Raw genomic sequence first — 12,989 nt, forward strand, 5'->3', positions numbered from 1 at the left:
AACTGCTGACCTTGCGGTTCACAGCCCAAGTCGTAACCACTACGCTACCAGAGCTCCAGAAGAAACCCTAAGAGAGCACAATCTTCAGCCCTCCTGGGAAGCCATAAAGTATAGTAAATGGCTTACAACTTTTCAAGAGGAAGTTAAGTTTCAGAGGGTGCGGGGGAAGGTAGAATCTCTGCTGAGTGGTTTCCAATCTGTCTAGACCAGGCTGGTGAAAGGAGATGGGGATAAGACTCTGGTGGTTCAATAATGAGTAATTGTTATCATGACTGATCGAGATTGTTAATAACTGTAAAGGTAGAGGTTTTATAGCTAAAAAAAAAAGAGGGGGGGTAGTTGATCTTGCAGTTCAGGAGCGGAGGTCCCTGGGGCCATCAAGGGAGAAGAGCAGGAGTGGAATGTGGGACCCTATCCAGAGAAGCAGTGACTCCAGAGATGGAGGCAGATATGATGATGTGGAGAGATGGAGCGGCTGGGGACTCTAGACTCATGGAGGGAGAGGGGCTGTGTGCTGGCGACCAGGTGGCAGGCTTGTAGGGTATACCTTTTGGGTGTTTGAATGACTGTACATTCCTGAGTGTTTTGGTGTACATCCACCACCACCACCTTCACCAAAAAAAAAAAAAAAAAGAGGGAAAAGAAGCAAATACTTCTTGATGATGATGAAACAAAATATGATAGGATGAGTGTAAAGCTGATGTTCTCCCATGTAAACTATCACTCAATTCACAATAAAAAAAAACTTTTTTAAAAAAAGCATAGTCAAGACCAGTCCAGTGTAATCCAGTGATGCTGGGAGGATGAAGGAGGCTGTGCAAGCCAGACTCAGACTTACCACTCCCACTTCAAACAAAGCAGCTCCTGCTTCTCTTGCCTTTATACAAGTGGTACTTCTATTTAGCATTGAATAAAGAACTCCAATGGGAATAGGAGGAGAGCCAAGAGGGCGTAGTGTTATAATCACTGCTCTTCTTACAGAAAGGAGCCCTGGTAGCATAGTGGATTATAAACTGGGCTGCTAACTGCAAGGTCAGCAGTTCAAATCTACCAGCCACTCCGCAGGAAAAAGATGAGGACTTCTGTCCTGTAAAGATTTACAGCTGTGGAAACTCTATACAGGGTTGCTATGTGTTAGAACCGACTCAGTGGCACATAACCACCACCACTACCTTCTTACTGAATGCTGCTGAATATTATTTAAAAGGAATTCACATGGTTAACATGAGGTTGTTGTTAAGTGCTGTGCATTGAGTTGGTTCCAATTCTTAACAACCTTGTACAGAGTTTCCGAGAAGCAACTGAAGGATTTGAATTACCGATCTTGTGATTAGCAGTCCAGTGCTTATCCTACAGAGCCACATAATTACAGTACAAAGAATGTAAACATTAAAAGAGTTCATTAAACCCAGCATTTGCGTTAGAGAACTACAAGTCTTAAAACGATTTAGAAATCACGGGTTAGCAGTTTTTCCTATCGCTGGTACCAACTGGAGATACTGACATTCCTGCTACTTTTTTTTTTGCTCAACACAAGTGAGCAAATTTCTAGTGAGATCAATGCTTTACCAATTTACAAATAACATCTTGATGTGCCAATGATGATGGTAACCCACCTTTCCTGTTGTGTGAAGTTGCATGAATGCTCTGTCCTCAAAAAAATTACTCTGAGCCTTTACTTAACAATTACGGCAAGCCGTAGCATGATGATGCCAATGATGGTGGAGGTATGAAAGCGGGGAATCTCCTTTGTGTACACTTTGGCACCCCCTCCCTAAATTCCCACCTCACTCTGTCTACTCATCCCTCTGCCTCCCCTCTTAAAATGTTGTTTAATCATCAGTGGTGTGCAAGCTCTGTGCAAGTCACCCCACTGCTGACTTCTTGAGACCACAGTCCAGGTCCTACAGATCCCTGATAATTCACCAGGCAAATGTTGTCACCTGCCTAAATGTGAGCCAAGCACTATGCTAGATGCTTTTCTCAAGAACATTCTAGAAGAATCAATAGAGTTACTCACAACACAGAGAAAAGTACAAGGTAGAAAATGAAACTATATGAAATCAGCAAATAAAGTGCATTTCATTAGGAAGAAGGAAAGGGAGAAATTACTGGGATTTTTCTGATGCCACAGAATAATCATTTTTCTTATTCAGAAATTGCAGCATTTACTAATGTTCCATCTACACACTTAAAAAAACAAGTATTGTTAGGGGGTGAATAGGAAGTAGGGTTATAAATACATAACAAAAATGTAACTATTTTGGGTGAAAAGGTTCTGCCATCTTGATTAATAAGTACACCTGAAATTTTTTTTTTGGCATTTTGATAATATTCATAACTATAATCTTATTATAGATTAGGTCTAATACAAAGATAATCAAAGTTCTTTTTTTTAAACATCCTAGGTGTTAAATATTAACACTGGCAATTATTTTTCTTACTACTACTGAAGTCATTTTATATGGCTAAATAGTTATATTGGTGACAAAAGGGCAAACTCAGTATCATTGCTAACATTTATTGACCCTATTATCTGAAGTATCTCCGACCTTAGGAACATACGAAGGAAACTCCAGTACCTAACTGTAGGTTTGGCTTTCTCTCACAAGCTTCGGTTTCATTTTTGAAAACGATGTTGACCAAGGAAATTTACCCAGACAGGTAAATGTACTTAACATCGATCACAAAAGTAAGCTTGCAGGCAACAATTTCTCCTCACCCCTAAGTGAACTCTTTAAAAATGCTTTGCTCGTGGTATATAAGATTATAGATTAAACACACTCTTTATACGTACTTCCCAATTCTTATTTTGAGAAATCCTGTGTGAACTTTGGAATGACCTATTTACTCAGCCCTACTCTTGTGTGTATACTGAGGTCCAGGGACCACAACACTATGCATCATTCCCTGGACAGCGCAAAATAAAACCCCAGAGCAAAATAAACCCCCAATTCAGCCATCTGCATGTGCAGGTGTGCCTTCTACGACAGTCCTTACCTTCACAAAGAGGCTAATCTCAGGAATCACGGAAGATGCTTGGGTGTCTTCCAAATTATTAGCACTGGAATACCCAGTTTGGGAATCCACGCTGGTGGAGAAGGCTCTGCTCTGTTGGATGGTGAAGGCTGAAGAAGGCAGGTCTTCTTCCATCATACTTCCATTCTCCTGGGGACTCTCCGAGCGGGGTTCCTCTGAGAGGAGCTCCAGATCCTGGACTGGTGAGTATAATTCTTCCACCGAGTCGTCTTTGTCCTCCTGGGTTTCACCTTCTTGAGAATCCTGGGCCTCTGACTGTACCTCATCAGGCAGAAGGTAGTCATCTGCTCCTGGCTGAGAAGACTCTAGGCTGTTCTCCTCACCCCCAATAACATAGACCGCCACAGAATCATACTCAGAGCTTTCCAGCTGGGTAGCATATGAAGTATTTTCTGGCTCCAAGTCTTCTTGTACATTATCATAAAGGGGACCTTTATTTTCTCTTAGCTGGTCTGGATCCTCATATGTCTCTTCCTTTTGGACTGTATCATAAATGTTGTTGTAGTCTTCTTCATTCATTTTTTTAAAAATCTGATAGATCCTTTTGCTGACAAACCTGAGAAGGTCTGAACCTTAAAGGGATCAGGGATGCTGTACAGGCTGCAGAGGAATCAACCAACGTGAAGTGCAGCAACAAGCAACAGTTATCAACGACGTCTCTAGCAATCATTTACCGGAGACTTTAATCAGCAAGCCATAAGTCCATTGGACAAAAGATAAAGCTTACATATTCAGTTAACTCTTTCACTCCTAAGGACTTTTCAATTAGACTCTGGGGTTTCCTCATTGCCAGTAACGCCAAGGTTCTTTGAATAAACCAGGGATTGAATTACCTTTTCTTTATACATTGAAATTCTGGTTATGTATCCATTTATAATTAAATAGAGCTCCCTCTTCTAATTGTCCACAAATGTTGACAACATTAAAAAATCCCTGCTATTCAGTGGAGAGCTAAAATTCTTCATGATAATAACCCATATATTTATAGCTAAATTTATTAAACAAAACAGTTCTTCTGTATTGATACTCTTTGATGAGTGAGTTTTGCATGCCTCAGTTAGGTAATGAATTATGTCCACATTTCTTATCTGGAAACACCTCTAGGTGATTAAAAGCCATAAGGAAAAGAAGATAAATGTTCTGGCCTATGGGCATATCCTTACAGACCACCCATAGTAAGGGAATCAAAGATACATGACTTTGAGTTTTATTTTTCCCTCTTAAATCTGTGTGCTCATCACAGCCAACAAAACAAGCATTCACTAAGACACTTAAGTACAGGAGACATAAGTGGGCTTTGAACATTTTGTTGTTGTTGTTAAGTGCCATCAAGTCAGTTCTGACTCTTAACGATCCCGTTTAGGGTTTCTGAGACTATAAATCTTTCTGTGAGCAAAAAAACTCACCTGGAAAGCTGGTGGGCACAAACTGCTGACCTTGTGGTTCGCAGTTCAGTGCTTACCGACAGAACCACCGCACTCTCCATTGAATGTATTTGTTGTTGCTGTTAAGTGCCATCAAGTTGATTCCGATTCATAGTGATCTTGTATAGGGTTTCCTAGGAGCAGCTGGTGGATTTGAACTGCCAACCTTGTGGTCTTTGCTTTTTAAAGTGGTACTCTCTTTTGCAAATTCCTGGTTTTCTTTACCATATCATGTACATGTGTCTCTTTCATGTGACAGTCCAAATAGGCTGTTGTTGTTAACTGCCATCAAGTTGATTCCGACTTACAGAAATCCTGTATAGGTTTCAGAGTTTTAAAATCTTTGTGGGAGCAGAAAGCCTCATCTTTCTCCTGTGGAGTGATAATCCTTGTGGTTCACCGTTCCGTGCTTATCCTACAGAGCCACTGTGCTCCCTGGATGTGTTGTAAAGGAACCTTAATATCTAGAAATCATGTGCAAATGGAGAAGTAATGTACATTTCAAAGTATTTGATGAGTATCTTATCGGTAAAACTCCACTGTTCCCTTAGGCTAACATATGCAGGAATCGTCTAGGGTGAACTAGAGCAATATTTCTGTATTTCTAATTAAAAAATGAATAAGGGTCACTTGTTGTTGTTAAGTGCCATCAAGTCAGTTCTGACTCATAACAACCCTGTATAGAGTTTCCAAGAAATGACTGGTGAGTCTGAACTGCTGACTTTGTGGTTAGCAAGTCCAGTGCTTATCCTACAGCACCAGGCATTAAAGAGAATTGACACTGACATTTTCATTTTATTGAAAAAGGAGGTTTAATAGATACAAATATCTGATAAATTACTATAAGTTTCATAATAAGGCATTTATGACTATATGAAATCCCAGTTCAAATCCTCCTCATAATTTTAGAGTTGGAGAAAATTATCTTAGGCTGAGTTGCCTAAAAAAACAAAATCAGTGAAGCACATATGAGGGACCTTCAAAAAAGCTCATGGAAAAATTCCATTCTCTTTCAATTCCATTCTTTCATGAACTTTTTGAAACCCCCTTGTACATATAAGGAACTGTATCTCAAGGAAATAGCTCCACAGTGTAGAGTCTGCAAGTCCCAAGTCTGTACGGAGGGTCTCAGACTAGAGGCGTCTCCAAACTCATGCAACAGCAAAAGCTGATAAGTCCAAGATAGGCAAGTAAGATGGCAGGTGACTGACTCATAGGCTGTGGAACTTGAAGATCCCAAGAACCAGAGCTCAGATAATAAGGACAGAGATGCAAAGCCAAAGCAAATGAGCCTAACCCTAATTGTTGTTGTTAAGTGTCATCAAGCCAGTTCTGACTTAAAAGGACCCCATATGGGATTTCCAAGAGTAGTTGGTGAGTTTAAACTGTTGATCTTGAAGTTAGCAGTCCATTGTTTACCCTACACCACACCAGGACTCCAAACCCTAACTATAACCCTAAAATGATACCTAGACCTAGCCCTAACCCAAACCTAACCCTAACTTTAAACCTTTAACCAGACCTGGTTGTCTAGTGGGTTAAGAGTTGGGTTGCTAACTGCAAGATCAGCAGTTCAAATCCACCATCAACTCCAAAGGAGAAAGATGAGGCTTTCTGCTCCCATAAAGATTTACAGCCTCCAGGACTTCCGGCAAGCTGGTGGACTAAGCAGATGCACTACATGGTCCCTCTACAATAAAAGATACAAAAGACCAAATAAAACAGACACAGATGAAAATTCTGACACCCAGAACTTTTGAGAGGTGGATGGAATGTTTGCTTGGAGGAGAGGCTGAACGGGTATGGTGAGTGAGAGAAGGAAGCTGACTGGTGAACGACTGGCTAGACAAGGCACAACCATCTTGTAAGCAGCTTTGGCAGCAGAGAGAGGCCTGGCAGAGCAGATTTGCACTGATAACTGGGGAGGTGTGATTTCTTCTTTTTCCCCATGCTCCCCTGGTGACCAGAGATGTGGCCAGCTCCCAGCATCATCCACCAGCAGTGCAGACCCAACTCTCCAGGAATTCAGAGCAATGTGATTGGAAGCCATGTCGGTGTGAGTTGGGAGCTGGTTGTGCTGCTCTGGTGTGCTGCTTTGGTGCCTGGATTCAGGTGGGTTTGACTCAGAACAACAAAATCTGAAGAGCCACCAGACCAGAATTTAACCAATCACCCTGGCCCCAGGTACCCAGTGATCCTAACAGACACTGAAACCAGCTCCATCATGGGTCCCCACAAACTACTTCTGAACACATATAACACCAGGACAGTAGGAATTCCATCTAAACCAGGAACTCTGCTGTCACATCCCTTCCACAACCACCTCGTGAACTTCTTGAATTGCAGGACCCTATCAGAGATTTCTCCCCTTCAAGTCTAACAACTGCACTGTTTGTTATTACAAATATGACAACTCCACAATGCCCCAGAGAAAACAGACCATTGTAACTTGTACAAATAAACAAAAGAGAATGACTCAAACATATGACCAACATGTAGAGACAGAAAACATTTCTGAGGAAAAAGGTAATGGAATTAAATGAAAAATAATTCAAAAGAATGATATTTTAGTACCTTCAACGGAACGACAGAAAGATCAAAGAAAGCAAGGAGAACACAGAAAAAACTTTAGAAGAATTCAGGAAAATGCTACAAGAACAAACAGACAAAAAAAGTGCAAATTTTGAAACCATACCAAACCTGCAATTAGAAATCCAGAAGATTGATACTAACATTTCAGAAATGGACAATACATTGACAGGGCAAAGGAGAAGCAATGAAAGCCCTAAGAAGCAGACTTGAAGATCAGTCTCTCGATACTAGTACGCTAGAAGAGCAATCAGAAAAAATCACGGAAAAAAATCAAAGAAAACTTAAGGGTTATGTGGGACACAGTGAAGAGGAACAACTTATGGGTGACTGTAATTCCAGGATAGGAAGTGACAATAAAAAGCAAAAAGAAAATTGTTGGGATTGTTGGAAGAAAACTTCCCTAACATAATGAAAGATGAGAAGATAAGCAGACAAGAAGATGAATGAACTCCAAACAGGATAGATCCCAAAAGAAAATCACCAAGATGTACCATAATCACACTTTCCAAAATCAAAGACAAGGAAAAAATCCTCAGAGTAGCTTGGGAAAAATGAAGAGTTACCTACAAAAGAGAGCCGATAAGACTAAGTTCTGATTTCTCAGCAGAAACCAAGCAGACAAGAAGGCAATAATATGACATATGAAAAACTCCGAAAAAAAAAAAAAAAAAAACTTTTATCCTTTGGAATACTTTCCTTGTAAAGAGAAGGAAGATCAGTTGCACAAATGTTTTATTCAAAAAAAAAAAAAAAAAGTTGCCAGCCAAGAATCATATACTCAAAAGAGCTGTCCCTCAAATACAATGGTGAAATTAGGATGTTTCCTGTTAAACAAAAATTAAAGGATTTTGTAATGATCAGATCAACTTCACAAAAAATGGTAAACGGTGTTCTTTGAAGTGAGATTAAAACCACCCGGAACTCAATCCAGATAAAGAAGTATTTACAGTAAAACATCAGAACTGACTTGATGGCACTTAACAACAACAACAATAGTAAAACAAACTACAAGACTGAAAATAAGGAAACAGAAATATCAATGTATAATGAAGTCAACTACAAAGCGCAGAGGGAAGGTATAGCTACAGAACTTCCAAATAGCAAGAAGTCAAGTAGATTTCAAGATAAACAGACTGTGTTAAGCAGGGAAAAAATTAATAAATACAGGGTAACTGATAAGAAAAACAATACATTTGCACATCAAAATAAAAAAAGAGAAAAATCAGAAAGATATCACATAGCAAACATTAACACAACAGAAATGAAAATGAAGAGAAAATCCACAAACAAAATGAAAGTATAAGAAATTATGCAGAACAAAGAATCTGGCAGCATCATAATAAAAACACACAGAAAAAGGACAACAATCAATTCATACCTATTGATAATTACACAAATGTAAATGGATTAAATGTACCAGTCAAGAGACATAAAAAGTAGAATAGATAAGAAAACAGGATCCTTCAAACTGCTGTCTTCAAGGGACACATTAAAAAGATGGAGACAGCCTAAATACCCATCATTAGAAGAATGGTTAAACAATCTTTGGTACATACACACATTGGAATACTGTAAAACTTTGAAAAGTAATGATAAATCTGTGGAACACCTCACAACATGGTTGAACCTGAAGGACAATATGTTGAGTAAAATTAGTCAATCACAAAAGGACAAATATGGAGTGAGACCAATGTTGTAAAAAGAGTTAGAAAAAGGTTTTCTTGGTAAGAGAACAATCTATGATGATTATGGGTGGTGAGAGGAATTCGCATACCAGAGGGTAGATACATGTTAATATGAGTGACAGGGCAGGCAATATACAACAAGAGGGAGGTCAGCATAGGAAAGATGAAGGTAGTGGAAGACACAGGGAGGAAAGCAATAGTTAAAGTGAATTGAGGTAAATACTATTAACTGTTGGTACATGGAGGGGATTGCTACCATTTAATGGTGCAAAGTATATGACTTGCCAGAAGTAAAACTGATAATCTACTCTGTAAATCTTCACTTAATTCACAATAAAAAGTTGAAAAAAATAAAAAGATTTACAGCCTCGGAAACCCTACACAGGGTTGCTATGAGTGGGAACCAACTCCACAACACATAACCACCAACACCTCCAAACCTATCAATGGAGTCCTAGAGTCCTGGTGTGGCACTGTAGGGTAAACACCGGACTTCTAACTGCAAGGTTGGCAGTTCAAACCCACTAGCCACTCCATGAAAACCTTCTGCAGGGTCATTATGAGTCAGAACCGATTCAAAGAAACGAATAACAACAACAACAATCCTAACGCTATCTACTTGTCTGTCAGTTTGTCATGTTGCAGTGGCTTGCATGTTGCTGTGATGCTGGAAGCTATGCCACCAGAGTTTCAAATACCACCAGGGTCACCCATGGTGGTCAGGTTTCAGTGGACCTTCCAGACTAAGAACAGATTAGGAAGAAGGACTTTGGTAATTCACTTCTGATGCATTAGTCACTGAAAACCTTGTGAACAGCAATGGAATACTGGCTGATATAGTGCTGGAAGATGAGCCCCTCAGGTTGGAAAGCACTGAAAATATGACTGAGGAACAGCTGCCTTCTTAAAGTAGAGTCAACCTTAATGGCATGGCTAAAACATAGCATTCAAGAAATAGCTGCAAATATCCATTCACAATCAGGACACAGAATGTACAAAGTGTGAGTCTAGGAAAATTGGAAGCCATCAAATATGAGATGGAACACATAAAGATCCATATGCTAGTCATTGTTGTTGTTAAGTGTCAAGTTGCTCTGACTGCTAGCGATTCTGTATAGGGTTTCTAAGCAGTGGCTGGTGAATTTGAGCAGCCAACCTTTCAGCTATCAGTCCAGTGCTTATCCTACAGCCCCACACTAGGACTCCATGCTAGGCATCAGCAAGCCAAAATAGGTAGGTAGTGGCCATTTTGAATTGGACATTCATATAATTTACTGTGCCAGGAATTAAACATTCAAGAGGAATGATGTTGCATTCATCAAGAACATTGCAAGACCTATCTAGAAGTACAGTGTTGTCTGTGACAGAATATGCATATGCCTGCCAACAAGGAAGACCAATGAATATGACTATTATTCAAATTTATGAATGAAATTTATAAATTAAAATAGACTAAAGTCAATGATGATGAAATTGAAGAATTCTAGCAACTTCTTTGGTTTTAAAATGATAAAATTTGTGATCCATATACATTGATAATTACTGTAATATGAAAGTTGGAAACAAAGAAGAGGGATTAGTAATTAGAAAATATGGCCTTGGTGTTATAAATGAGGCTGGAGATCATATAGTAGAATTTTGCAAAACCAACTACTGTTTTTATAAACATCTTTTTTTCAACCACACAAATGACCACTATATACATGGATCTTGACAAATGGAATACACAGAAGTAAAAAATATTACACCTGTGGGAAAAGACAATGAAGAATCTCAATATCATCAGCCAAATTAGGCCAGGGGCCAACTGTTGAATTAATCATCAATTACTCATATGCAAATTAAAATTGAAGCTGAAGAAAATTAAAACAAGTCCATAAGAGCCATAATATGACCTTGTGTATATCCCACCATCTCAAGATATCATCTCAAGAATAAGCTTGACCTATTGAACACTAATGATGGAAGACCAGACGGCGGAAGATCAGAAGAGTTGTTGAGGACAAGAGCATCATACACAAAGAAAGAAAGTGTCATTAAAAAGAGAGGAAAGAAAGAAAAGGACAAAATGATATTAGAAGCGATTCAAACTTGCTCTTGAACATAGACTATGGTAGTGGTAGTAGCGGTTATGTGCCATGGAATAGCTTCTGACTCATAGTGACCCTGTATAAGATTTCCGAGGCTGCAAATTTTTATGGGAGCGGAAAGCCTCATTTTCTCCAATGGAACAGCTGGTAGTTTTGAACATAGACTAGCTAAAGCAAATGGAAGAAATGATGGTACAAACGAATTAAACAGAAATTTTCAAAGAACAGCTCAAGAAGATACAATAAAATAGCATGATGAAATGTGCAAAGACCTAGCATTAGAAAATCAGAAGGGAAGATCACACTCAGCAATTCTCAAGCTGAAATAACTTAAGAAAACATTCAAGTCTTGACTTACAGTACTGAAGGATTCTATGGCCAAACTATTAACTGATGTTGTTGTTATTGTTTTTGTTAAGTGTCATCAAGTTAGTTCTGATTAATTGCAACCCTGTATAGGGTTTCTGAGGAGCGGTTGGTGAGTTTGAACTGCCAACCTTACAATTTAAACCAACCTGTGGTCCAGTACTTATCTTAGAGCGCCAACCAGCCACACCGGAACGCCATTGAATGATGTAGGAAGCATCAAAAGAATATGGAAGGTGTACTGTACAAAAAGATGAAGTTATTGTACAAAATGATCAACCACTGATCAAAGTCAATGATGAACCATTTCAGCAGATAGTATATGGTCAGGATGGTATTAAGAAAGAAGTACAGGCTACACTTAAGCTAGTAGAGAAAAACAAGACTCCAGGAATTGATGGAATACCAAATGAAATGTTTCAATAAATAATGCAGCCCTGGAAACACTCACTTGGAGGCAGTCACTAGTCTATGCCAAAATATTTAGAAAATGGCTACCTGGCCAACGGACTGGAAGAGATTCATATTTATGATCACTCCAAAGAAAGGTGATCCAACAGAATGCAGAAAATTATCAAACAACATCATTAATGTCACATGCAAGTAAAAATTTTCTGAAGATAATTTTAAAATGGTTGCAGCAACGCATGGACAGGAAATTGTCAGATATCCAAGCCAAATTCCAAAGAGGAAGTGGGAAGAGGGAGATCATTGCTGGCCTCAGATGGATCTTGACTGAACACAGAGAATACCAGAAAGATGTTTACTTGTGATTTATTGACTATACAAGGGCATTCAATCGTGTGGGTCCTAACAAACCATGGGTAACATTGCAAAGAATAGGAATTCCAGAACACTTAGTTGTGTTCATGAAAAACCTGACCAAGAGGCAGTCATTTGAAGAGAATAAGACTGGTTTAAAACCAGGAAACTCTTATGACGTCACGATGAGTCAGAATTACCTTTATGGCAATGGATTTGGCTTTTGGGGGTTTTGATTATATCTGGTAAATCTGTGACTTAAAGCACAACCCCTCGCTGAAGTAGTTACCCTAGGTGTATGTTTATAAGAAATTCCCAGGCTGTTTTTATTTCATACTCACACTCCCCATGTAGTACAGGAGTCCTCGTGTGGTGCTGTAGGATAAACACTGGACTGCTAACCACAAAGTTGATGGGCAAACCCACCAGTCACTCCTTGGAAACCCTATTCAGGGTCACTATGAGTCAGAGTCAACTCGATAGCATTATCAGCAACAACAAGGTTGTATCTTTTCACCATATTTATTCAATCTGTATGCTAAGGAAATATTAAGAGAAACTGGACTAGATGGAGAAGAACATGGCATCAGGATTGGTAAAAGACTCATTAACAACCTGCAATATGAAGATGACACAATCTTGTTTACTGAAAGCAGAGAGGACTTGAGGCCCTTACTGTTGAAGATTAAAGAACACAGCCTTCAGTAAAGATTACATCTCATTGTAAAGAAAACAAAAATCCTCACAAGTGGACAAATACATACCATTATGATAAACAGTCAGTTTGAGAACTAAGGTACACCTGATCTAAACCATGGCTTCTTGAAATTGCCTCATATGCATGTCAAAGCTATACAGTGAAGAAGGAAGACTGGAGAAGAATCGATTCACTTGAATTATGACGTTGGCAGAGACTATTGAATGTACCATGGACTTTTAGAAGAATGAATACATCTGTTTGGAAGATGTACGGCCAGATTTTTCCTTGAAAGTGATGATGATGAGACTATGAGACTACATGCCTCTTACTT

At 39.1% G+C, this 12,989-nt stretch overlaps 1 protein-coding gene across 1 annotated transcript in view; it reads right to left on the minus strand.

Moving 5' to 3' along the window:
* CLIC5 (chloride intracellular channel 5) overlaps positions 1–3,558 on the minus strand; it is a 209,545-nt gene extending 205,987 nt beyond the window's left edge. Inside the window, exon 1 of the mRNA XM_006860526.1 lies at positions 3,001–3,558. Within this exon, the coding sequence (XP_006860588.1) occupies positions 3,001–3,558 (558 nt within the window). The remainder of the gene's footprint in view (positions 1–3,000) is intronic.
* Positions 3,559–12,989: the final 9,431 nt, after the last annotated feature.

The sequence above is a fragment of the Chrysochloris asiatica genome, unplaced genomic scaffold (assembly GCF_000296735.1).
Source record: "Chrysochloris asiatica unplaced genomic scaffold, ChrAsi1.0 scaffold00038, whole genome shotgun sequence".
In the NCBI taxonomy this organism is placed as follows: Eukaryota; Metazoa; Chordata; class Mammalia; order Afrosoricida; family Chrysochloridae; genus Chrysochloris; species Chrysochloris asiatica.